General features: G+C 37.3%; 1 protein-coding gene across 5 annotated transcripts; it reads right to left on the bottom strand.

The window, feature by feature from the left end:
- Nucleotides 1–312: 312 nt before the first annotated feature.
- Nucleotides 313–27009, bottom strand: LOC126596453 (flowering time control protein FPA-like). Of its 5 annotated transcripts, XR_007613971.1 has the most exons (7): nt 26471–27009; nt 23839–24084; nt 23130–23204; nt 21840–22843; nt 19372–20753; nt 11194–11284; nt 313–431 (listed from the first exon to the last, which is right to left on the bottom strand). XR_007613971.1 is itself a non-coding variant. In XM_050263039.1 (6 exons), exons 1-5 carry the CDS (start codon nt 26744–26746, stop codon nt 19391–19393), a joined length of 2964 nt encoding a protein of 987 aa, XP_050118996.1. In that variant the 5' UTR covers nt 26747–27009; the 3' UTR covers nt 10496–11284; nt 19372–19390. The 5 variants fall into 5 exon arrangements, 4 of the variants coding, with proteins under 4 accessions (XP_050118996.1, XP_050118995.1, XP_050118997.1 ...); XM_050263039.1 differs by lacking the exon at nt 313–431 and having other exon boundaries at nt 10496–11284; XM_050263038.1 differs by lacking the exons at nt 313–431; nt 11194–11284 and adding an exon at nt 13013–13314 and having other exon boundaries at nt 26471–27008.

The following is a 27009-nucleotide window of genomic DNA, read 5'->3' as shown; positions in this document are numbered from 1 at the left end:
TTGAATTATGCGGCAAAGAAATGTATATATAAGGCTAGGGTTCGGAAAAGGCTAAGAAGGAAAGGAATCAGGACTCCAAATCTTCAAAGAAAAAGGACACTTCACATCAGATTCCAGGGGGGAAATGATTAGGGAGTTCGACACAAACCTTCTAGAAAGGCTAAGTGCGGCACTCTTTTAGGATCAGGAATAGGGTTTCTAGAAAGGGGTATTTAGGTGATTTAATGTGAAATTGATCCCCCTTGCAGCTGGAATTAAGGTAGGATATGATTAGGATAGGATAAGATAAGATAAGGTTAGTTTGGATAAGATAGGGTTTTGGATAATGTTCCTTCCTTTTAGCTGATTCCTTATCTTCTTTGTCTTGACTTTATTTTCTTCATCTCTTCAGCATATTCCTAGCCTCTTGAACTCCAAAAACGTCCATCCACCTTGCTCCATGCATGTGCTATTCATTCTTGGCCCAAAACTGCTCCAAATTGCTCCAAATTGCACTTTCTTGCCACTTTGTCAATTGAACATGAAAACACACGAAAATAGCTTAAAACACTCTAATAAGTAGCAACTAGCTATGAAAATGCAAGAAAACAAGCTAACTAAGTCGTATAAATACGCTCCTATCAAATTCCCTCACACTTAGCTTTCGCTAGTCCTCGAGCAAAACAAAACAAACAAAACATAACCTAGATCTTCCAACATTTGCCTCAAGGATTTCCAATGAAACATAACACGTTAAAAATCACTACTCCCACATATTTTTGCTATCCTTACCCTCAAGCCCATACTTAATCGCAGTCACCACTCACTAGCTCGCAATTAATCAATTAAAACAATAGTTTGAAAGTAGTAACATGCCTTAGAGAATTCCCTCAATTCCTCACCGGATGTACTCTCTATTTTCACACAGATTTTTTGACTACACTCCCTATACTAGGTATATGTGAGAAGATTGATGTAAACATGTAGACTAGCACTCACATACGTTATAATCAAAGAAGGCACTTTCTGGAATTATTAATGTATGCATATATATGATCTCATGAACGGAATGTCACTACTTAGAAGCGAGAACCAGGGATTCCATATGCTCGTACCGATTTCAAACTCCACAAATTGAAACACATAACAACCAAGATAAAAGTCTAAGGGTTGTAATGGGGCTAAGGGTATTGGCTAACAAAGAAATGTTAAGGATAAACAAAGGTTCTTAAAGCAATAGTAAGCAAAAATAATGAAATTGACAGTTAGAATTCACTTTTGAATGCAGCAACCAACTTTAAACACAAGGGAAAGATTCTTACAACACTTAGGGCTAGATTCAAACTTTTGGACCCTTTCTTCAACAACCAATACTTGTGAGTTCATTCTCACTTATTTCTCAACTATTTTCCTTTCTTTTCTTTTCTTTTCTTTTCTTTTCTTCTTTTTTTTCACGTGTTTTTCTCTCTTTCTTTTTTTTTAAATAACCTTCCCCCACACTTGTTTTCTGCAATATGTTTGATCAAAAGGAATTCCCTCTAAGTCATACTCCACTATACTTTAAGAACAAGGGTATGGATAGTCCTATTCTAGGCTAGGTAAGGATAATGTGGCTAACAAAGAAAATAGGCTAAATAAGGCTCAAGGGGGTTAAAACCTACAAAACATATGCAAGGGATAAAGGCTTTTTTGGCTCTGGTGGTAACTACTAAACAACTTCATCTTGTTATATGTTATGCACTCAATTTTAAGCTTTGAATGAAATGGGCATGAGTTCTAGTATTTGGAACTAAAATGATGAAAAAGCATTCTAAGTAGTAGCCAAGCAAAGAAATAATGAGATCATGCAACGACATTAGAAAACAAAAACATCATAGATTAATAACTCTCCAAATAAAGTTTAGGCTCAAGTCTCTCAGGGTTGTAGCGTTAGTTTGAGTTCCTTCCTTCAAGCATGTTACAAAAACTGATTTTTTTTCCTTTGTGATTACATGTGAATTCGTAAACGTCAACTACAACCAAGAATTAACCAAAGAGCATATCAAACTTCCACCCATGTTTGTAACTTTCTTTAACAGTCATGCAATTAAAAACCAAATCCTCATCATTGTGTTGGAAGGTACCCTAAGACACAAACACACAAAAACGACTCTTTTTGGGTTTTTCAAAATTGTTTCTAATTTTTTTTCAAATTTTCGTATTTTTCTTTCAAAACACACTAAAACGCTTCAAAACATAATAAAAACACTTAAAAACAATGAGAAACAACTCTAGAGGTGCTAGGTGGTAAAATCCCACGAAAATCAATGCAAAACACTTTGTTCCCCCCCCCCACACTTAAACCAAACATTGTCCTCAATGTTTCAAACATAGACTAACACGCAAGCAATCAAACAACACAACTAACAATCACAACAATCATGGCAAAGTAAAAGCAATAAAGAGTAGAGTTTAGGAACAAAAATCTGGTTGTGGAGCCGGAGATTCCTAGGTCTTCTTTATTTGAACGCATGGGTTGCCTCCCAAAAAGCGCTTGCTTTAACGGCTTCTAGCCAGATGGTACCACCATTTAAGCTTACTAGAGCCCACGGCATGGAGGGGTACATCCTCCACGACATGCTCCTCAAAATTCTCGTAGTAAGGCTTCAAACAGTGTCCATTCACTTTGAATTCATGTCCTGTCTTTAAACTTTGAATTTGGACTGCACTATAGGGAAAGACATTAGTAATAACAAAAGGACCAATCCATTTAGAACGCAACTTACCCAGAAACAATTGGAGGTGGGAGTTGAAAAGTAACACTTTCTGCCCTATAGAGAACGTCTTGCTACGAATCATCTTGTCATGGAATGCCTTCGTTTTCTCCTTGTAAATATGAGCGTTCTCGTACGCCTCATTCCTAATCTCCTCAAGCTCATTCAATTGAAGCTTTCTATGAATTCCAGTCGCATCTATGTCCATATTGAATGTTTTGACTGCCCAATGCGCTCTGTGCTCCACCTCAACCGGAAGATGGCACAATTTCCCATAAATAAGCCGAAATGGAGACATCCCAATTGGTGTTTTGTAGGTTGTACGATACACCCACAGTACATCGTTCAAACGCAAGCTCCAATCTTTCTGAGTTGGCCCAACTGTCTTCTCCAAAATCTGCTTGATTTCTCGGTTGGAAACTTCGGCTTGCCTACTTGTTTGAGGATGATAAGGTGTCGAAACCTTATATGTGACATTATACTTCTTGAGTAGTGCCTCGATGGCTCAATTGCAAAAATGGGATCCCTCATCACTTATAAGTATTCTTGGCATTCCAAATTTGGCAAATATGTTAGTTTTGACAAAATCTGCAACTACTTTGGAATCATTAGTACTGGTGGCTTTTGCTTCCACCCATTTCGACACATAATCCACAACAAGTAAAATATAATTGAAACCATGTGAAGAAGGAAAAGGACCCATGAAATCAATACCCCAAACATCAAAAATCTTAACAGAAAAGATAGGGGTTTACGGCATTTGATCTTTTGCACCTATATTGCCCATTCTTTGACAACGATCACAAGTCATACAAAAAGTTCTAACATCCTTAAAGATAGTAGGCCAATAAAATCCACATTCTAAAACCTTAAATGTTGTGCATTGTGTACCAAAATGACCCCCACATGCATAAGTGTGACAGAAAGTTAAAATAAAAGTAAATTTATAATCATGCACACACCTACGAAGAATCTGATCAGGGCAATATTTCCACAAGTATGGGTCATCCCATACATAAAATCGTGCGTCCTTTTTAAGTTTATCACGTTGGTGCTTGTTCAGGGTGCTTGGAACTTGTTTGGACACCAAATAATTCATTAAATCAGCATACCATGGCTCACTTACGTCAATGGACAGCAACTACTCGTCTGGGAATGCTTCTAGGATGGTTAAGGGCTTCTCATTGTGTACCAAACGGCTCAAGTGGTCAGCCACCACGTTTTCACTCCCTTTCTTGTCCCGGATTTCGATATTGAACTCTTGGAGAAGAAGCATCCAGTGAATAAGTCTTGGCTTAGCTTCTTTCTTTGTGAGTAAGTACTTCAAAGTTGTGTGGTCTGAGTAAATTATAACTTTAGTACCAAGTAAATACGAACAAAATTTATCTAAAGCAAACACAACAGCAAGAAGTTCTCTTTCAGTGGTGGAGTAGTTCAATTGAGCGTCATTCAAGGTCCGAGATGCATAATAGATGACATGCGGCTGCTTGTCCTTCCTTTGTCCCAAAACAGCCCCTATTGCATAATTTGAGGCATCGCACATAAGCTCGAAAGGAAGACTCCAATCTGGTGGAACTATGATGAGGGCCGAAGTTAGCATCTTTTTTAGGTGATTGAAGGCCTTCTCACATTCCTTATTAAATTCAAAGGGCACATCTTTTTGAAGCAGACGGCAAAGAGGTTGGGAAATCTTTGAAAAATCTTTGATGAATCGCCTATAGAATCTTGCATGTCCAAGAAAAGAACGAACCTCTCTCACCGAAGTGGGAGAGGGTAAGTAGCGTACAAGATCTATTTTCGATTTATCAACCTCAATTCCCTTTTCTGAGACTATGTGACCTAAAACTATGCCTTGTTTGACCATAAAGTGACATTTTTCCTAATTTAAAACAAGGTTAGTTTCAATGCAGTGTTTTAAGATTAAAGTGAGATTAGCTAGACAATCATCAAACGAATCACCAAAGACACTAAAATCATCCATGAAAACTTCAATAATCTTCTCAACAAAATCTAAAAAGATACTTACCAGGCATCTTTGAAACGTGGCTGGTGCATTATATAAACCGAATGGCATTCGACGATAAGCAAAAGTACCAAATGGACAAGTAAAAGTAGTATTTTTCTGGAGCTATAACAATATGGTTATATCCTGAATAACCATCAAGAAAGCAATAAAAAGAATGACCAGCTAACCTTTCAAGCATTTGATCAATGAACGGCAAAGGGAAGTGATCTTTCCTTGTGGTGGCGTTGAGCTTCCTATAGTCAATGCAAACTCTCCAACTTGTTTGGATATGAGTGGGCACAAGTTCATTCTTTGCATTCTTCACCACCGTGACTCCAGATTTCTTTGGAACAACTTGAACCGGTGAAACCCAACAGCTATCCGAAATTGGATAAATCACTCCACAATCAAGAAGCTTGATAATCTCTTTTTTCACAACCCATCATTGGAGGGTTGAGTCGACGTTGAGCCTCTCGAGTTGGTTTAGCCCCCTCCTTTAGAAGTATGCGATGCATGCATGTTGTAAAGCTAATTCCCTTAATGTCGGCCAAGGTCCATCCAATGGCTGTTTTGTACTCTTACAACACCCGAACCAATTTCTTCTCCTTCATTGCCGTGACTGATGAAGAAACTACGACAGGTAACGTCTCTTTATCTCCCAAGAAAACGTACTTCAAATGATTTGGTAATGGTTTAAGCTAGAGGGAGGGTGCCTGAATCACTGAGGGTAACAACTTATTAGTAGAAACGGGAATTGGAATTAGGATTGGAGGCTTACCAATGTGTTATGGCAAAGACTCAAAGGCAGCCACCATTTCGCCAATTTCTGCACAATTAGGCTCGGCCACTTTGGTTTTAAGTCCTATTCCTTCGGCAATGGTTGTTTGAAGGGGATCCCTCTCCAAGGAGTCAAGATATTCCTACACAAACAAATCAAATACATCAATAGAAAAACGAGAATGATCGTCTTTAGGATAACTTATAGCTTCAGAAATGTTAAAATCAATAATAGCTTCAGAAATGTTAAAATCAATAATCTCACCATCAAATTCCATTGTTAACCTACACCAAAATATCTTCGAAAACTCCTTTCGGATATGCATTAGAACGATCAGCTAATTGAATGATAACCCCATCGTTTTTTAGCTATCCTAGGTTCATAGATGCATAGATAGAGTATGGCATGACATTGATGGAAGCACCTAAATCTAGCATGGCATGTTCAAAATTGGTATTTCCAATAACACAAGGGATTGTGAAACTACCTGGATCTTTGCATTTAGGAGGCAGTTTCCTTTGTAAAACTGCTCAAACATTCTCACTTACTCGTACCACTTCCTTGTTCGAAATCCTTTTCCTTGTTGTGCAAAGCTCTTTCAAAAATTTAGCATACTTTGGAACTTGCTTGATTACATTAAGGAGTGGGACATTGACTTGTACTTTCCTGAAGGTTTCTAGAATGTCTTTTTCATTCTATTCTTTCTTAGATTGCTTGAACCTGCTAGGAAAAGGCACATTTGGTGGAATAGGGTTAGAAATAATCGAATTTGAACCAACCTTACCTGAATTGGATGGTGTGGAAGGCTTAGAAACCTGCGGCAAGGGTTGTTCTATCCTTGCCGTGGGTTTGTCCAATTCTTCTTCTTCAAGCAGCAGCTTCTCTTCCTCATTTTGGCTTGATTTGGATGTTTGTGGGTTGGTTCCAACCTCCTTGCCACTTCTTAACATGATTGCCTTGGCAGTCTCAAATCCTCCCTTCGGATTGATAATGGTTGAACTAGGCAGTTTGCCTTCTTCTCTAAACTGCCTTATGAATTTCGCCATCTGCCCCATTTGCTTCTTCACTTCGCCCATCTCTTTGGCTTGATTTTGTAATTCTTGCGTCAATGAAGTTAGTAGTTGAAGAACTTTATCATTATCCAATGACGAACCTGAGTTTGATTGGGTAGATTGTGGATGAGATTGAATTGGTGCGAATGGCCTTTGATAGAGTCCCGGACGTAGCTGTCTATATCCCCCTTGTTGTTGAGCTTGTTGAGGCTCCCTCCACTTCATATTTAGGTGATCTCTCTAGCCCGGATTGTAAGTGTTGGGAAATGGGTCATTCTTGGTTGATTTCGGCTTTGATAACCTATGACATTGTCACTTTCCCATCCCCCATTCTCTATCAGCTGAGGGCATTGATCATTAAGATGTCCTTGCATAGAGCACATGCCACAAGCATTTGTTCCTTGCCCTTTGGATCCTTCAACAACCTGTGACACAAGAACAGTGAGATTAGCCAATTGAGATTGAATTTCAGCCATTGAACTTACCTCATTAACTTGGTGTAGACCCGGCAGTTTCTGACACGACACAAAAATAACGGGTTTCGGGTCAACACGATAACTTATCGGGTCATTATCGGGTGACCCGTTAAGAACCCGCTAATAACGGGTTCTTAACGGGTATACACGCGGGTAACTCGTAGGTAACCCGTTTTGACCCGTTAAGAAAAATTTTATTTTGATAATTTTAAAGTTTAATTACTAAAATATTTATTATAAAATACAATAGCCATATTAATATATACAATATATTATATATTAAATATATAGTTTTGTATTATTATTCTATATAAGTTTTAAAAAAAAAAATTTAGTCATTATTTATTTTTATTATGAGAGTTCCTTATTATCATTACTAGGATAAATTTTACTTAACATGTTGTTGTCCAAAATTAAAATAAACTAATATAGTATTTGTATAGGCAAGAACTAAGAAGACATACATACAAGTATGAAAAATGTGAAAGAATATATAAACACTCGTGATTCATCATTATTCCTCCACGAGCAGATAATGGTTACACTTACATTATCGTTTAGATTTTTAAAATCCTCCAAACTTTCATGAATAATGTTTTTTATTTGAGGGAAAAATTAATAAAATTAATAATTATTATTGTACAAGTGTAAAAAATGTAAAAAAAAAAATATACAATCACTCATAGTGACAAACTTTACAACTTTCATGAAGGGGTCAGCTTCGAAATCCAACACTATAATTCATAAACCTTAAATTTATATTTAACCGTCAATTGCCATTTACGCTTTATTCTTCTTACTGAATTTCATTTTTAAAATTTTCTTTTTTGAAAACATGATCAACTAGCGGATGTAAGAAGATGAACGGTTCAGATCTTTGATATCATGTTTCGATATTTACGGTTAACTGAAATATGAGTCGATGACATATAGTTTGTAGAAACTTTATAAACATCAAGCAATATTTTCACTAACCGTAAAACTATGAATATAATATCAACAATCCAAACCGTTCATCTTCCTACATCCTCTAATAGATCAAGTTTTCAAAAAAGAAAATTTCAAAAAAAAAACAAAATTTGATAAGAACAATGAAGCGTAAATGTAAACAACAATCAACGGTTAAATTTTGATCTATGATTTATATGATTATAGTGGCGAATTTCAAAGTTAAGCTCTTCATGAAAGTTGTAAAGCTTGTCATTACGAGCGTTTCTACATTTTTTCTATATTTTTTTACACTTCTACATTAATTAAAAAACTATTAAAGACTTTAGGTAAGTGAAAATATACTTAAAAGAAAATTGTGTTTTTATGTTTTGGACGTGACAATATGGTATGTATATACTTATTTAGTATTATGTTTTTCATTTTACTATTTATTGGTTTAAAATATATTTTCCTTAACGGGTAAGGGTCGGGTCGATTTCGGGTCGGATCATTTTACACGTTTATTTTAACGGGTGTTACACGACACAACCTGTTAAGATATCGGGTATGACATGAAAACAACACGAACACGAAAAACATGACACGAATTCCAGGTCTAACTTGGTGTTGCCGTGGGGTGTCTCTCTGTCCAATTCCTTCGTATTGTTGTGCATTCAATGCTCAATTCGCTATTAAGATCTTGGCTGCAATGGGGGTTTTGTCAACCAAAGCACCACCTGCCGAGGCATCTAACATTTGTCTCTCAATTGGAAGTAGTCCTTCGTAGAAATATTGAATTAAAAGCTCTTCCTTCATTTGATGTTGTGGGCAGGATGCAACTAACATCTTAAAACACTCATAATACGTTGGAAAGGATTCTCCTTGGCTTTGTTGAATTCCACTAATTTTTTTCCTCAAAAGAATGACTCTTGAAGTTGGGAAGAATTTCTCTAAGAATGCTCTTTTCATGCTTTCCCAAGAAGTGATAGTTCCAGGTGCTAATTCATAGAGCCAATCTTTAGCCTTGTCCATAAGAGAGAATGGAAAGGCTTTCATCTTCAGAATATTGCCATCCACATTGATTGGTGTCATGCTTGAGCACACCACTTCAAATTCCTTCAAATGCTTGTTTGGATCTTCCATGGACAACCCATGGTATTTGGGAATGTGATGCAACAAACTAGACTTCAATTCAAACTCATTGGTCTTGCCTTAGGCTGCTGTAGGGTATTGAATGCAAAGGGGCACGACATTGTCCAATCCTGAGGCTGAAAGTTCCTTGATGGTTCGATTGTCAATAGCCATGTCTTGTTCCTCTTCGAATTCCTCTTCAATTTCCACTTCAGATTCTAATTCGGAACTAGAACTAGGTGGATTGGGTTCTGCCTGCTTCCTCTTCCTTCTCAACGTTCGTTCAAAATCGTCGTCAAACTCCAATATGTGTGCATGAACAGGTTGATAACTTCGAGTCATAAACTAGTACCTAAAACAAAGAAAATAAAATCAGAAAAACAAAAACAAAAACAAAGGGAAGATTAGCAATTTTGCTAATCCCCGGTAACAGAGCCAAAATTTGATGTGTTAAAAACTAACACACAAATTAAACCCTATTAAGATAGTTGTAGTACGTGTAAGTAGGGATCGTTCTAGGCCGGGGATTAGTTAGGGATGCTAATCAACACAAATTAAACTCTTAAACACAAAACTAGACTCTAAAACAGAAAACTAAACTTAAACTACTCAAAAAAGACTAAATTGACTCAAAACACACAAACGAAGTTAAATTGACTCAAAACAAGAACTAGAGGGTGATTTGGAAGAAAATTAAACTAAAAAGACTCAAAACAATGAAAAACAACCAATCTAGACGAATTCTAACCTAAGGACACGAAATAGAAAGGGGGTTTGGTTTTTGACGAATTTAAGACTAAAAGCAAACAGATTTAAAGACTCTAAATACTTTGGACGAAATTGGTGATTTAAAGGGTGAATGACTAGTTAGAGGGTCCTTCTCCACACATGACACACATGCATACAAATCGATTTCCAGTTATTCTTTCGATAAACCATAATGACAATGCCCCAAATTAATCGTGAGAAGCAAAAATTAACTTTCAGATTTTCATAAATTCATTGAATTGGACACAACAACACAACCAAATTATTCTTATCAAGTTCCCTATATGAACAGCATGATAGAGATACATATCAAAGATTATTAAGTTCTATGAAAATCATAAGCATTGACAAGGCATTCGTAACTATGAATTGCATGATACTCCTGCCAAGAATTCACTTAACACAATCATGACTAGTGACTTTTACTACTTGTGAATATAAGTTCATAACGATTAGGTGAAATTCCCTTATATTCTAGCATCAAATCTCTGCATGCAAACTAAGTAGGCCTCTTTAATCAACACACAAGAACAAGTTATCAACCAAATAGATAAGTAAATTGCATCCACGATTCATGAAATCATAACTGGATGTAATCAATTCATATCACATATATGTTCATGGCTTTGAATTCACCTCTAACTAAAATGAAATTAGTTCCACATGTCATCATAATTGAAAACCAAATTAAACTAAACATTGGACTAAAACTAAGGATAGAAAGAACCCAAAAACGCTCCAGCAATCCAATGGCATATTTGGCACAATCCTTGGTTGCAGGGCACGACACAAAGCTCCTTCTTCTCCTTGCAAAGATACGGCACACAGGTGTATTTTTGTCTCTAAATTCTCTCTTGTGTGTGTGGTGCTAAATTGTGGTGGTGATGATTGAATTATGCGGCAAAGATATGTATATATAAGGCTAGGGTTCGGCAAACGCTGAGAAGGAGAGGAATCAGGACTCCAAATCATCAAGGAAAAAGGACACTTCACATTAGATTCCAGGGGGAAAAGGATTAGGGAGTTCGGCACAAACCTTCTAGAAAGGCTAAGTGCGGCACTCTTTTAGGATCAGGAATAGGGCTTCTAGAAAGGGGTATTTAGGTAATTTTAATGTGAAGTTGATACCCCCTTGTAGCTGGAATTAAGGTAGGATATGATTAGGATAGGATAAGATAAGATAAGGTTAGTTTGGATAAGATAAGGTTTTGGATAATGTTCCTTCTTTTTAGCTGATTCCTTATCTTCTTTGTCTTAACTTTATTTTCTTCATCTCTTCAGCATATTCCTAGCCTCTTGAACTCCAATAACGTCCATCCACCTTGCTCCATGCATGTGCTATCCATTCTTGGCCCAAAATTGCTCCAAAATGCTCCAAATTGCATTTTTCTTGCCAACTTTGTCAATTGAACCTAAAAACACACGAAAATAGCTTAAAACACTCTAATAAGTAGAAACTAGCTATGAAAATGCAAGAAAACAAGCTAACTAAGTCGCATAAATACGTTCCTATCACCTATTATTTCAAATAATGAAAGAAATACTACTGTTGTCCCAAGGATGTAGGCACACTTGCCAAACCTCGTAAATATTGTATTTTATTTACCTTATATTCCACAGCACACGTATCCTCAATTTCACAACAAATTTAAGTTTTTTTTGTTTATAAAATTCCTAATAGTCTAGCTGGCCTAAGGTGGGGTTCAAGAGTTTTAATTGAACACAAAGTGGAGGGGGTAAACTGTAATTACCCTTTTAAAAAAGTTTATGAACTCCATAGAAATCGACATGTATTCATTCAAGATTTTAAAGTAGTCCTTAAGGCTGTGTATTCAACTAAGATATGATTTTAAAGTACTTTAAAGGTGAAGGATTTTGATGGATTTTCTAATGTTTTTAAGCTTTAGTATATCAAACCACTCCCTCTAAGATTTTGAATGAACTCATCTACAATTCACATGGAGTCTATGAAAATCCATTAAACTCCACAAACTTATAACTCTTGTAAAATCCTTTAAAATCTCAATTGAATGCAACACCTAAAATACATATTAGGTTATGTTTCCCTTTTTTGGCCCAAAAAAGTTCACAAAAAGCTTTTTTTTTTCTTCTGCTAACCTTGCAGTTTTTACATTTAACACATTTAGCTCGTTCAAGTTCCGACATTCTCCAACACCGAAAAAACCTTGGGGGGTGTATTCAATTAAGATTTTGAGGGATTTTATTCTTTTAATGAATCTAGGTATATTCAATCAGAATTTTAAGTGATTATTTGAAATTGAATCTGTATTCAATCAAGATTTTAAGATAGTTTTTAAAAATCCTTAGAAATCAGGGTGTATTTAATTAGAATTTTAAAGTAGTTTTTAACATTCCGGGTGTATTCAATTAGAATTTTATTTTAAAGAATTTGAAAAAGTTGAGGAATTAGAGGGAATTAGAAAGATTTTGAAATGTATTTTAAGCATCCACGAATCTCACATCTTCTCATAAGATTTCAAGAGAATTGAATAAAAAATTTACATGGAATCTCTACAAATCAATTAAACTCTATAAATTTCGACACACCGTCAACAAGAACAAAACAGTATTGGTTAATCTTCTTCTTCTTTTTTTTGGTCAAATATTGGTTAATCTTGTTGAATTGAGCTTTAGCAGCTCGTTTACTTGGACGCTCTAAGCATAGGCGTGGAAGAGTGTGCCTAATTTCTCAGTCACGGAGTACAAATTCTGAGCAGACACAATGCCATCTGGTATGCTCTTCTTCTTTTTTCCAATTCAAACCTCATGGGACTACACTAACTAATACTAATACTACTGTTAATGGTAGTCCTCTTCATTAATAAACAACAGTCTTGTGTTCAACTCATACGCCTACTTTGAAACTAGGAATGGATGACTCTTGCAAATGTTTTTTCTCCTTTTGTGAAAACGGGATTTTGTTCCAATTATTATTTAAGAACAGTAAATTCATTATATTTTCGGGATTCTGGACTATTTAGTTACTCAAAAGGGATTCGAGCTCGGATGCGTAGGGGTAGCACATCTATTATAGTCAAGGTAGCTTCTCCCACGTGTCCTTGGAAGTGAAAACGAGAGAGAGAGAGAGAGAGAGAGAGAGAGAGAGAGGGGGAGAGAGAGAGAGAGAGAGCACAAATGCTCAATTAAAGAGCAGGTTGAAACTAACAATCTAGGAAACGAAAAACAAAAAAACAAGGGGCAACATCACTGCATTTGTATGTGCTGCAAAAACTGAAAAAAAAAACAAAAACAAAAACAAAAATTAGGCATGTTGACCTTTTGGAACAAGCCAAACGTGCTTTTTAACTTTTAAGCCTACACAAAATATCTCCTGGATTTTGAGCTTCTCCGAAGGACCCTTTCTTTTGGTGATTGCAAAGCGGTCGTCGATTACGTGAAACTCCAAATTTACCCCGAACACCTACAAGTCCAATTACACACATAAACGTTCGTTACAACCCCGAAAATAAAAAACCAAGGACAAACGCTTGTTAATTTTGCTTTAGTTGGCATGATCAGTGGTCTACACAGCTCGATTAGCTTGATAACGAGACATTATTTAACAGATTATCGAACCCAACGAAAGAAAATGATGCTTTGCTCACAAGACAAAGAAAAGAAACGACTGGATAGCTTTGCCGATGGGTGGAAATGTTTTGAATGGAAACTAGTGCAGGAAAACGTAAGTTGGGGCATACGAAAACAAAGAATTACACGACGTATAACACAAAGGTTGAATACGCAGATGGCACATCCCTCGGCAAACCAAAGAGGAATTTCAATATCAGTGGGAGGGAAAATATGAACTCAAAAACGCGAAAAACAATATGGTTATCGAAGATTCATGCTAGGTAAACTTCAAATAGCAATGGAGATATAAACTGGCAGTGACATCCAGAAAGAACACCTGTATTTGTTTCTTTAGCGATCGTTGAGTCCTTGATTCCCTACCTCACTTGCAGGTTGGTCGGAACATAACTGAAAATAGAAAACCTTTAGTTCTTGCAAATCTAAGCGACAAAACTCCTAGAAGGCGCAGAGTCAACAAAAGTTGAGCTGGCAATCAAATGCTTGCATAGACTGATAGGATTAGTGATTTCCCTTGAACTCGAGTGTGATGCTCCAGGTAATGGCATAGGGGCAGTTTTACAACAAGGGAAGCCTATAGCCTTGACTAATCAGGCTCTAGGACCTAAGAACCAAAAACTGTCAACTTACGAACTTATGAAAGGGAGCTTATTGCTATAGTGTATGCTGTGACAAAATGGCATAGCTATCTTAAAGGAAGACACTTCATTATAAAAACTGATCACTGCAGTTTGAAGTACTTTCTCATTCAAAGGGCAAATACTCCTTTTCAACAAAAGTGGGTAACCAAATTACTAGGATTTGACTACGAGATCCGGTATAAGAAAGGGTGTGACAATGTGGTGACAGCTGCACTTTCAAGGGTTCATGGTTCTAACTAGTGATAACTCAGAATTGACAGAAATCAATTGTTCTTCCATTTCTTAACCCTATTTTGGGTGGTTAGATGAATTGAGAAGAGAAAATGAACAGGATGAGTGGATTAAGCAAAAACTCAAGATTGTGAAGAAGAAAACTCTATCCTTCTGGGGAACTTACTTAGTCTCATTACCAAATGGACAATGGCTTCTTGAAATATAAAAACAGGATTGTTATTAGTCCTAACTCTCTTTGGAACCTGAACATATTGGAAGAACACCCTTCCACCCCAATTGTTGGCCATCAAGGTGTACTGAAGACTTATCACAGGATCACAAAGGACTTCTACTGGCCTGGATTGAAGAAAGACATCAAAGCCTTCATTTCTAAATGCAACACTTGCCAACAGAATAAGTATGAAACTCTTTCTCCTCCAGGTTTGATTCAACCATTTCCAATTCCCGAGTAAATTTTGATTGATGTCAATATGGATTTCATTGTTGGCCTGCCACTATGTCACGGTAAATTGGTTATATTGGTTGTGGTTGATAGGCTCACGGAGTATCCCTATACTGACACCTTAGTAGCTCAGTTGTTTCTTGACAATGTGTTTAAACTACATGGGAAGCCCACTACCATTGTTAGTGACAAAGATCCAATATTCCTTGGTGCTTTTTGGAAGGAATTCTTTAAGTTACAAGGGTCAAAGCTATGCATGAGTCTTGGTTACCATCCACAAGGTGGTGGGCAAATTGAGGTGGTAAATAGATATCTTGAAACCTACCTGAAGTCTTTTGCAGGAAATTAGCCTAAGAAATGGGTTCATTGGTTACCCTGGGCTAAGTGGAATTACAACACTTTCTATCACACTTCTTCAAAGTTAGTGTATGGGTATCCACCACCTCATGTGACTGCCTATCAGAAGGGAACAGCTAACTTGGAGACAATGGAACAAGGTTTGCTAGACAAAGATAGGCTACTTTCGATGTTGAACACAAATTTAGAAGTTGCTCAGAATAGAATGAGAGTTCATGCCAATAAACATAGGACTGAGAGGGAGTTTGTGGTGGGCGACTGTGTATCTCAGGTTGGTTCCATACCAACTGCAGTCTCTAGCCTCTCATGCCAATCACAAATTACATCCCAGATTTTATGGTCCTTATGAGCTCATTGAAAGGATTGGTCCAATTGCTTATAAGTTGAAGCTACCTCCCATTTCCAAGATACACCTTGTGCTTCATGTCAGTTGCCTTAAGAAAGGCCTTGGAAGTCTGGTACAACCTAGTACTGCATTGCCTAAAGTAACTGATAATGGGAAAATGCAGGATCCTCCTTTGGCAATCTTTGCCAGGAGAATGTACAAGAAGGGTGTTGTTGCACGAGTACAGCTACTGGTACATTGGGCAGGTCAAAAGAGATTGATACTACTTGGGAAGACTATGAAGAGTTCCATTCCGGATGTCTAGATTTTCAGCTTTAATGACCTTGAGGACAAGGTTCTTCAAGGGGGGAGTGATGATAGGATTAGTGATTTCCTTATTCACTAATATTAATAATTAAAATTTCTGTTATGTTGATTTGCCTTTAGTAAAGATAGTTTGTTAGTGGAATGGCCAGCTGGCACCTTAGGTGGGGCTGAAGCTTTAAATGGAGCAATGGCTCTCTCTCTCTCTCTCTCTCTTCTCTCTCTCTCTCTCTCTCGTAACAGTTATGAACTTTTATTAACTGAAAAATAGCATTTCACCGGACCTCAGCTCCGTCTCCTTCCTTAATCCATTTCTGCCATATAGATGCAATTATAAGCAGGAACGGTAGGTGGTTTCTATCATAGACGAATAACAATGTGATGTTCAACATTCTCGGTATGCTGTCATCTATAATTTTCACTCAAACCAAAAGCAAAACAAACAAGGGTGGCGTATAACCTCCGAGATCCTAGGAAAAACAAAGTACAAGGTTTAATAACACGTTTTCTGGTAGTGTTAAAAACATTTAATTGTTTTGTTTCATAGAGAACACAATAGGAGAGTAAGTTGTTTCATATGTTCCTATATATGCCGAAATTAGCAAGACATTGCTTAGAATCGAATCGGATGGATGGGAGCTGAAAGCTTGGCCTAGTAACCGCATGAGATTCGTCAGTAGCATTCTTCCAAGAACATGTTTTTCCCCGGACTTACCTCGACTAAACAAGTCGTCACATTATTCCCAGAGAAACCAAAAGGTTTCAGAGTTCGAAGAAACAGCTGAATTTTTACAAAACATAATTACATATGATAGTTACAATTTGACAAGGCCCTAAAGTAAGTCTCAAAAAGACAGAAGAAAATAAGCCATATGGAATGAGTTTAACCTACAGATAATAAAATTACCGCGTACCACATGGTAGAGGCATACTGATGGAAAAAAGAAGAAGACAAAACCCTTCAACAGAGTCTTCTTTTTTCATAAACTGAAAAACATGACATCTGATCTGATGAACAACAACAAAGCTTTTTCCCACTAAGTGGGGTCGGCTATATAAAACCTAGAACGCCATTGCGCTCGTTTTGTGTCACTTCTTCCATTAGATCCAAGTACAAGTCTTTTCTTAGTCTCTTCCAAAGTCCTTCTAGGTCTTCCTCTACCCCTTCGGTCCTGAATCACTGTCTCGTAATCGCATCTTCTAACCGTAGTGTCAGTAGACCTTCGTTTCACATGTCCAAACCACCGTAACTGATTTTCTATCATCTTTCCTTCAATTTCGGCTACTCCTACTTTACCTTGGATATTCTCATTCCTAATCTTATCCTTTCTCGTGTGCCCACACATCCAACAAGAAAGGATGAACATGTCTATTCTTTTTGCATGCTTGCAATCAAGCAATCCAGTTTACAAAAACCATTATTTGCTCATGATCGCAATTTGCAACAGAAAACCTCTTCCTAGACTTTGCTGACACAAATACCCAAAGACAAACCCAAACACCGAACCTCTCCCTCCCCACATAGATCTTTACCCCTCACATCCTCAAATTTCTGCACATTCCTTTCTATCAAAATAACCCTAGTAATAGTCACCACTGATAAACATCTTCCCAAAACCAAACCCCAATTCCTTCCTTCAAATAATCTTCAAACGATAATATCAAATAATATCAAGTTATTTGTCAACTATTGATAGGAAGATAGATACCAAACGTTCCATCCTTCTCTAAAGATCATGGCCGTGAAAAGCCCATTTCTCCCAGGGGAAAAAAGTAACTAAAACAGAATGTGACAACTATCTTCAATTCTACATTCAAATCGAAGCAATATGATTCAAATGAATGCACCCTAGATTATTTCTCAACATTTTCTGAATTGAAACTGATGGGCTTACATCATATAGATGAGATGCAAAAATCATATTGTCTAATTGTTGGGTACATACCTGGATAGCCAGGATACTGGTATGGGTATGTGATATACTCCTGTTACATATTTGCTTGTGAAAACACAAAAGTACAACAACAACAACAACAACAACAACAAAGCCTTTTCCCACTAAGTGGGGTCGGCTATACATTTATAGAAATTATAATTTAATACTGGTACAACATTTTTCTTTATTTATGAAGATATTTTGGTGATTTTGGTATCTAGACATGCATGAACACTCACGAGCCAACTACTCTACAATATTGAAAATGTTGATGAAACCAGAACCATGTTCTACAAACAAATCACGGAATACAAGTATGCCTGCAGCAAGTGATGTAGTACCAGTATGTAACTTTAGATCAGAGAGATAGTAGATAGGGAAATAGGGAGGTTGAGGAGAATTTCGAAGAATCAGACAGGATTAGAATAAAACTATAGAGAGGACGATCGAGATAGAATAAAGACTCAGAAAAAATCCATTTAATCAATCATTCAACTGCCCGAATACAATTACAAAGCACATATTTATAATAAGTAACCTAATCCTACAACAAATATGAAAGAATCCTAAATGGCTTTTTAGCCAAAATGGTCCATGAGATTGCCATAACTACTCACTTTGGTCTCTGAGATTTTGAAATCGATAGAAGTGGTCCTTGAGTTTGTCCACCATCAAACATTTTGGTCCTTCCGTGAAAATTTTTGTTAAATAAGGACCAAAATAACAAAAATACCCTCAGTTTAATAACCAATGAGCGAAAATGATTTGACAAAAATTGAGGGAATTTTTGTCACTTTCTTCTTATTTAATGGAGATTTTTCACGGAATGACCAAAATAATTAGTGGACAAACTTAGCGACTACTTCTATCTATTTCAAATCTCAGGGATCAAATTGAGGAGTTACGCCAATCTCAGGACCATTTTGACTAAAAAGCCATCCTAAATCTACTAGAAATAGGAAAGTAATCTTAATTCCATAATAAATAGGTATATAAAATAATATAGGAAACTAAATAATAATATCCTAGATATTATTCTGCATCAGCAACCCCATCCAACCAGACATGTCACATCATATATAGCTCTACAATTCTACTTCCTAGGAAAGATGTTATAAAACCTAAGGACTTAATTACACAAAAATTACAACCACATAAGTTGCACCATATGAAAAGAAAAGAAAACAAGCAAATAGATTAGCCAACTGACAAAACTTTCAGAGATGCATGTTTTTCTAGAAAAAACATTCATACCAAAGTACAAAGTCACTGACACTACAAATAACTGAACGTGGATGTCTATGCAACCAGGAATGTAGACTATATATAGTTCGATCAAAAGAAGAATGATTCGCTAAACTGATCCATGAAGTAATAGAAAACGAAAACTAGCACATAAGTTTCACCATATGCAAAAAGCAGAAACAAACACATGAGTTGGCTGACTCATACTTCCAAAAGATGTGTTTTTCTCTAGAAAGAGCACATCACATATTGTTCAATCGCCCAAGGAAATATGTGCTAAACCTATTGCATTAATTAATATAAAACAAATACTATTATACTAGCACATAAATTTGATCATATGCAAAGAAAAAAAAATAGCCATAAGCCAGAGACGGGAAAATACCTATATGGGATAATAATTATCACTGTTGACTTCCAGACCCTCGCCCTGCTTGACTACCCATTTGCTGCTGCTGTTGTTGCTGCTGTAATTGGAGGAGGAGGTTAGCTGCAAATTGGAGCGTCGACTGATACCGATGATTTTTGTCAGCCTCACCATCTGGGGCGCTCTGACCAGCCCCAATAAGTGCAGACTGAAGTTGCTGCACTTGATTTGGGTATTCTGGGTTTACCTTTTCAGCCGCTAATGGCAGAATGGTCTGAGACTGCGAATTAGCACCATAAGTCTGATCAGAAAAGGCCATGGAATTATTATGTTGCTGAGAAACAGGTGGATTGTACAACCCAGTTCCATGTGCTGATTTCTGAGTACCAAGAGGAGCTTCAGCCAGATACTGGCTGAGATGAGAGGATCCAGTAACTTGTCCACCACCTTGAGAAGGGATTGTAAAATTATTCAAAGGCCTAGAAGGATTTGCAGACTGCAAGGGCTGACTGGTAGAAGAGTCTGGGATTTGGTTGATACCAAGGGCCAGTGGGGCAGAATGGTTGGATGAGTATGGAACAGATGGATAAGGCTGGTACTGCAAAAGATTCTGTTCGTGTGGATTAAACTGACTACCTAACTGTTGTAATGCATGACCAGTATGATCAGAAATTTGTTGATCTTGTTTCCATCCAGGAGAGGATACTTTACTTGGTGCAAAAGCAGGAAATGAATGCCTAGCTGCTGAGGATACTGGCACCCTAGCACCTTCTGGACCAGACGGCTGTGCATTTCCAGGCAGTAAAGTGGCCAGAGTGGCAATAAGTTCAGGAGTTAATGAAACTCCAGCTTGTGATACTGCAGCACTATTACTAGAAGCATAGTCTTGTGGTTGCACTCTAGAGGACTCACTAGTAGGTGGAAACAATGGTTTTGCAGAAAGCTTCGAGCCCTCATGCAAAACCCTGTTATAATCCATAGGTAAAATATGATCATCATTCGGTGGGATTACACTATACTCAACTTGTGAAGAAGGAATCTGCTGTCTGTCTATAAACTGTAAAGGTGGCATAGGCTGCATCTGTTCGTGCATGGAGGCAGTACTAGGACCTTGTTGTGGAAACTTGAGAACCACACCATACAGACGTTCAGGGCCTGCAACTTTCAAGACATTCTTCAAGAAATCTGAAGGAGGCACCAAAAATAAGGTCATCCCATCATCAAACTTTGCAACACCAGCACGGTTTTTTGCACCTAGATAACGAAGGAATTCAGTGTAGGAAGCAAAATCATCTTCACTATCTGGCAAGAAGAATACTATATCAAATTCAATGGCCTCAGCATAATGTTTTGTGAGCATATCCAGTCCAGTTCTAGCCGAACAATTAACAACTCCAGGACTGCAAAACAGAATACAAATACATTAAACACAAACAAGAGAATTCTCTAGTCACACACCAAACACAACCCATGCTGATATAAGATACAGGGCAACTAAGTTTAATTTCAAAGATTATCCAGAAATATAACAAAAGAAACATAATAAATATTTTGGAAGTCCAAAATCATAGAGTCTGGAAACGGTTTGAAAATAAAGAGGGATATTAGCAAGTCTGAACTCACTTTTGTGCTTTTAGTAATCATAATAAGGATTTAACTACATTATAACCAAGTTGTTTGATTTATACACTTCTAGAACTATCCACCTACGTACTGAAATACATATGGAACGTATGATTGCGAGTTAACTCAAATATTATTTCTTTAGGGTGAAGGATAGGTAAGAAGTATTAGTCTGAGACTATAAACTTGCAAAACCATAAAGAAGAAAAGTTTAAAGCATTGGTATAGCCGGATAGGTAGCCCTGAAAGGAAGATCATAATAAAAAATAAATAATTATGTGAATTTTTCACATAAATAATTAGGTGACTATTGTACCCTTCTATGCTAATAGTCTTATTAAGTTCAAAAGGGATGCTTCAGGGGATTCTAGCATAAAGTAGACAAACTGCTAATAGTAACGGGTTCATCTATCCATACATAAAATACATTAAATAAATAAAAAAGGGTGTCATGGAACATGCATTAGACCAAAAAAGCCTACACACTAAACGACTTTGTTTTATTAAGTGTGCAGTAAGGCGTCTGATCAACTTCACTTGGACCCTCTTTCAAGATACACCATTTGGAACATCAGTCGAAACCATAATTTAGTTTCCAAAATACTGAGAATGTATAACAGGACGAATAAGAAACGGTTATCAATGTAATCATGAGAAAGGTGATATTGCATGGATAAATATGAACAATTGTGAAATACTATGGTTTCTTGGTAACTTGACAATAAACTTTTACCCAAATACCATAGCAGATAGCACAGTGGAATCCATGTACATGTTCTTAGTAAAACAAATAAAATATGCCATTCGAGTGCCCAAAGAAAATGGGGAAAAAAAAAAGAAGATAAAAGGAAAATTGTACTCACAGCTCATTTCCTATTCCTTTTCCTATAGGGACACAGCGAGCATGGCAAACAGGTGTTCCACCCTTGGCAATAGTTCCACGCCATATAAAATCATTATCAGGAAGCCCTCCAACTGAGACCCTTACACCAGCTGGACTAAGGTGATTCTTCCCTTGGACATTCATAGATGGTCCAGAAGCACCTCCATCAATTACTGGACCAGGTCCGTAAGACGAGTCGAACCCTAATCCATGGTCATCAATCTTTCTCAACGGATATGGAGGGTCGTCTATGGACAAAGGACTATCTATCCTTGACCGTTTAGCATCCCTTTGAAATTGGTTAACATCCAAAACGTCCCATGCACTAGATGCAGGTCTCGTGTGTGACCTAATACCAGGCGCAGGAGAAGACACAACCCCAGGTGTGGGAGGAGACAGCTGCCTCCAGTTGAGACCCATCAGGTTCTTGGAACTTCCATCTTGATAATTATTATGCGACGCCAAATCATTAAGTTCGGGGCCTGAAAGCAGAGGGTCAAACCTACCTTGAGGACCTAAAGGCCTCATTGGAGCATTTGGTCCAAGAATGCCATTTTGTGGTAGAGCTCCAAGATAATTATTAGACATCATTGGACGGTTATGACCAAACATGTCCATCTGTAAAGGCCGAAATGGATGTTCATTGAATAACATATCTGATCTAGGTCCTTGGACTCCAGGATAAGGGCCAGGGTAATCTTTCCCAGGTGCCAGCCCACTGCTTGAGAACATAATTGTAATCCGAGGATCATTGAAAAGCCTGCCTTGCAAGCCCTCCTTGGCCCGCCGAGCTTCATCTACACTCCTAAATTCAACAAAGGAGTAGTGCCTTGAAGGAAAACTTTTAATTCTCTCAATCTCACCAAACAAAATCATGGCATTGTGGAGCATTTGTTCATCAATCTGAACAGAAGGAGGATAACCAACCCAAAGAACATTACTGGGTTGGCTGTCACCTTTTCGTCCCCCGGAAGATTGTGGATACTGCAACATGACACAAAACTTTGAGAAAATAATCACAACTGAGAAGTTTACTCCTACTTGGAATTCACATACAGATTTCCATCTTCTGTCTAACCCACAAATCCATAAATCAGATCCTAGGACCAAAGGTAAGTCTACAACTCAAGTTATATATTGGAGGTAAGATGCACCTTGTGTGACATAACCAGCAAACAAATCATTCTTATGAAGCAACAAACATATACACAATCAACATTCTAAAAGTTCACAATCTTTAGTAGAACACTGTATGTAGCTTATTACTCACCTGTTGTCTTTTGTGAGAATCAGGCCCCGTGTTTCTGGCTGGAAACTGTCCGTCTCTGTAGTCAGGCCACTGTTCCTGTTCAAAAGAGCAAAGGAAACCAGAAAGTGTTTTAATAAGTAACCGAAGACAGACATGTTACAGCGAACAAGCAAATCATGCATTAATCACAGTACACTGATCAATAAACAATTGTTAATAGATGCTCCTCCTGATTGTTTGATTCAAATTCTTGCTGATAATATGGCTGGTGTTTCCCGGCCTAGGTTAATTGTTTCTTAGTTTTTCTTTGGTCTTTTCTTTTTCCATGTAAACAACAAAATAATGATTATCAGTTTATGACATTCAAAAATATGCAATCATGGAAAATTATCATATTTACTAAAATGATTGAAATATTACACACGATAAGTATCTCCACAAAAATGCATAACCCTTCTAAAACAGTTAACTCCTTTCCTTCTATCCACTTAATAAGTGTAATATATTTGGCATTGTTACTCAGGTGGGAGTGTCATGTCCTTAGACACCCACATAGCCCTAGAAAGAATCCTTCAAAACAAAGTATCAGCACCAGAGTTTGCCACGCAGTGAGCCTATTACTGCTCTCTAGCGAATTTTCACTCGCAATATTTCTGCTAACCTACAAAGTCCTGGAACCGCAATAATATACACATGGAACTACCATTGAAGTTATGAATAATAAACTTACTCTTCTCGAGGGTTGCGATCGAAGATAATCAACACGTATCTGGTCACCAGCCAATCTCTTCCCGTTCATGTTTCTCATTGCTTGGGAAGCATCCTCCAATTTAAAATATTCAACAAATGCAGTATTACGGTCTCTAAGGAACTTGAAGTCCTCCATTTTTCCAAACTTACAAAACTCTTCTTCTAATTCTTCCTTTGAGACAGATGGGCTAATTCCACCTACCCATAGATTCTTGCAAGGTTTTGCCTGTAAATAGTGCGTAAGAACGACAAATTTCAGTTCCCCAAAAATGTAAAAAAAAGCTGCAAAAATTTATCTCAAGGTGAGGAAAAAAATAAACAACAAGTGAAACAAAGTGATCTCAGAGTAAAAACACTTTGTATAACAGTTTTTAAGCAGAGGAAGAAAATCCACATGTATTACGAATGCATCAAAAATTTGAAGTAAGCCACATCCGGACATGGGGGCTAATGCATGCATAGTTAAGAACACATCAGTGGAATGCCTGTGCCAGTGGTAGATATAACATTGGTAGGGATGCACAGTGCCCTACCTATTTTTTTTTGTCTTGCAACAAAAAGGTAGATATCTCTCTTATGTACTTGTATTGCAACAAAAAAAATAGAGAGATGCACAGTCCCATCATCTGATCCAATTAATATGAATTATACAATCATTTTGTAACTTTGGTTCCACAACACTTGTTCTCCTATTAATTCGTTTCTTGGAACACAGTTATGCTGAACTTATAAAAATCAAAGGATTTCAAACATACGTTATATGGGTGGTAAAAGAAGACTGTGAAGCTTAGTACGTAGTTAATTCAGGCCATCAAACTAGAATTTGTCAGATCTGGTCACCTCAACAGTTGATTAACTATCATTTGAGATTCTTGCTTACACAAACACTCACACTTCGGTGTTAGTTTGAAACAGAAACACGCCTTTGTGCACTTGAATTTGTCAGATCTGGTCACCTCAACAGTTGATTAACTATCATTTGAGATTCTTGCTTACACAAACACTCACACTTCGGTGTTAGCTTGAAACAGAAACATGCCTTTGTGCACTTGAATTTGTCAGATCTGGTCACCTCAACAGTTGATTAACTATCATTTGAGATTCGTGCTTACACAAACACTCACACTTCAGTGTTAGCTTGAAACAGAAACACGCCTTTGTGCACTTACTGGCATTGGTAAGTGTTTTAGTTATTTGTCGAGGTAATAAGTATTGTGTACAGTCAATGCGACTAAAATAAGATTTCAAATCATTTAATATAGGAATCGTAGTTGATCTTTCGCAGTTGGTAGTGTTTGTTTCACAGTTTTGATTCACAGGAGATAGTGTTTGTTTTGCAGTTTGGGAGCTTGGAAATGGTTATATAAACATTTCTGTTGTGTCTGCACCTAAAACATTGAAACTAAAGCACAACTAAGATTGGTGAGTGCACGTATATCAATTTTTGTGCTCAAGTTGAAATTAAAACTCGCCTATTTTGGTGCTAAATTAATATGAAACTGAAACACAACTTTTTTACGTTGGTTCATAATTTTGTGTTGTGCCTTTAAGTTGAAATCAATCACCTATCTGTACAATGGGATTTCAAATTAATCACCTATCATGTTACTGGGAGTTGTATTTAGTGATTCGCAGAGACCAACAAAGGCTGAAGTTGTGCGTTCGTTTTGCTGTTTTGGAGCATGGGGATGTTTAAGGGATTCATTTCAATGGTTTTTGGACTTCAAAATGTTCATAACTCATAACTGAGCCTTGAGATTGGTATGTGCACAAATATTGATTTTGGTGCTTCAGTTTCGACTGAAACCCCACTTTGTATTAACTGAGATCAATTCACAATTTTGAGTTGAGCATCTGTATATATGTTTTGTAACATCTGATATGCAGGTCACAATAATATTTGAAATCACTCCTATCCGTGGGGAAAAAAGAAGAAGAATATTTCAAATAACAGCTAAGTACTACCAAATTCTTATTATATTAGAAAAGTTATATATGGGGAGAGTCAGAGACCTAACCGCTGATGTAAATTCTGTTTCACAGTTTTGAGACTTAAATTGGTTATGGATTCAATTGGTCACAATAGCACGCATCTTGCTAATTGTTAAACTTTTACAACGAACAGGATTTCATGAAATGGTTGGAAAAATCCTAGCAATGGATGCATGATACATTATAAATATCCTTCATATCCTGAAAATTATCGACTTTTGCAGCATTTAGAAACGCTGGAATGAAAATTATTGATTCTAAGCACTCTAGAATGGGATACCTAAAAACATACGGTGGCGCAAAACAAGGGCTACTTAGTTTCCCACTAAAAACATACGCTGGAATCAAAATTATAAGCGTCCACATACTTCTTAGTTTCCCATTATAAATTATGTTTCTTCATGCCTAACCTTTTAGATTTGTAAGCGAAACTTTCCCAATTTCTTTAGTTTATAATCTAATAAGCGCATCACTCATACTCTAACTTTGCAAAAATCGGGAGGCACAATTTGATTGAAATCAAATAAACCCAAAACTCGTGTTTGAAAAACAAAGAAATCGATAAATATCATACAAAAACAACCAAATAAACCTAACGAAGCACAAAGATCAATACGAACCGGTCGGGCAAACTCAATCTTAACAGGGTTTCCGCGCAGAAGGGCACCCTGCAATGCCTCCTTGGCAGCGGCGGAGTCCTCGACGCGCTTGAAGAAGACGAAGGCGTAGCTCCGGGAGGAGTAGGTGGTGACGCTATCCAAAGCACCGAATTGGGCGAAAAGGTCCATGAGATCCGAGTCGGTGACGTCGCTGGCCAAATTCCCAACCCAGAGATTGTTGGACGGCGTCTCCGAATCGTCTGTGGCTAGCTTGTTGGGTTTGGTCGGAGGCGCCATTGCGATTGAATTGCATAGAATTGAAACCCTAGCAGTGTTTAGACTGAAGATGGCGAAAGTAATTAATTTTGTGGATATGTTTTTAGGGTTAGGGTTTGGGAGATTTGATTGATAGTGAAGAGGGCTCGAATTGTGTGTTTTAATACCAAGGACGAAGGAACTCAACTCAAGCAAGTGAAGATATGCCGGGAAAGCCAGTTAAGATATAATAGGCTTCTTCCCGAATCCAGACCCATCTAAAACATCAATTTATCGTCCGTACG

Source organism: Malus sylvestris, chromosome 13, assembly GCF_916048215.2.
Source record: "Malus sylvestris chromosome 13, drMalSylv7.2, whole genome shotgun sequence".
Taxonomy (NCBI): domain Eukaryota; kingdom Viridiplantae; phylum Streptophyta; class Magnoliopsida; order Rosales; family Rosaceae; genus Malus; species Malus sylvestris.
The sequence above is the reverse complement of the archived record's forward strand: the minus strand, read 5'-3'. Positions and strand labels throughout refer to the sequence as shown.

Bases quoted from the DNA above. Each gene is read 5' to 3' on its own strand.
- LOC126596453 (XM_050263039.1), bottom strand. From the start codon at position 26,746: ATGGCGCCTCCGACCAAACCCAACAAGCTAGCCACAGACGATTCGGAG. The intron at 22,844-23,129 runs GTGAGTAATAAG...GTCATGTTGCAG, and splicing joins ATTCTCACAAAAGACAACAG to TATCCACAATCTTCCGGGGG. The intron at 20,754-21,839 runs GTGAGTACAATT...TCTGTTTTGCAG, and splicing joins AAAGGAATAGGAAATGAGCT to TCCTGGAGTTGTTAATTGTT.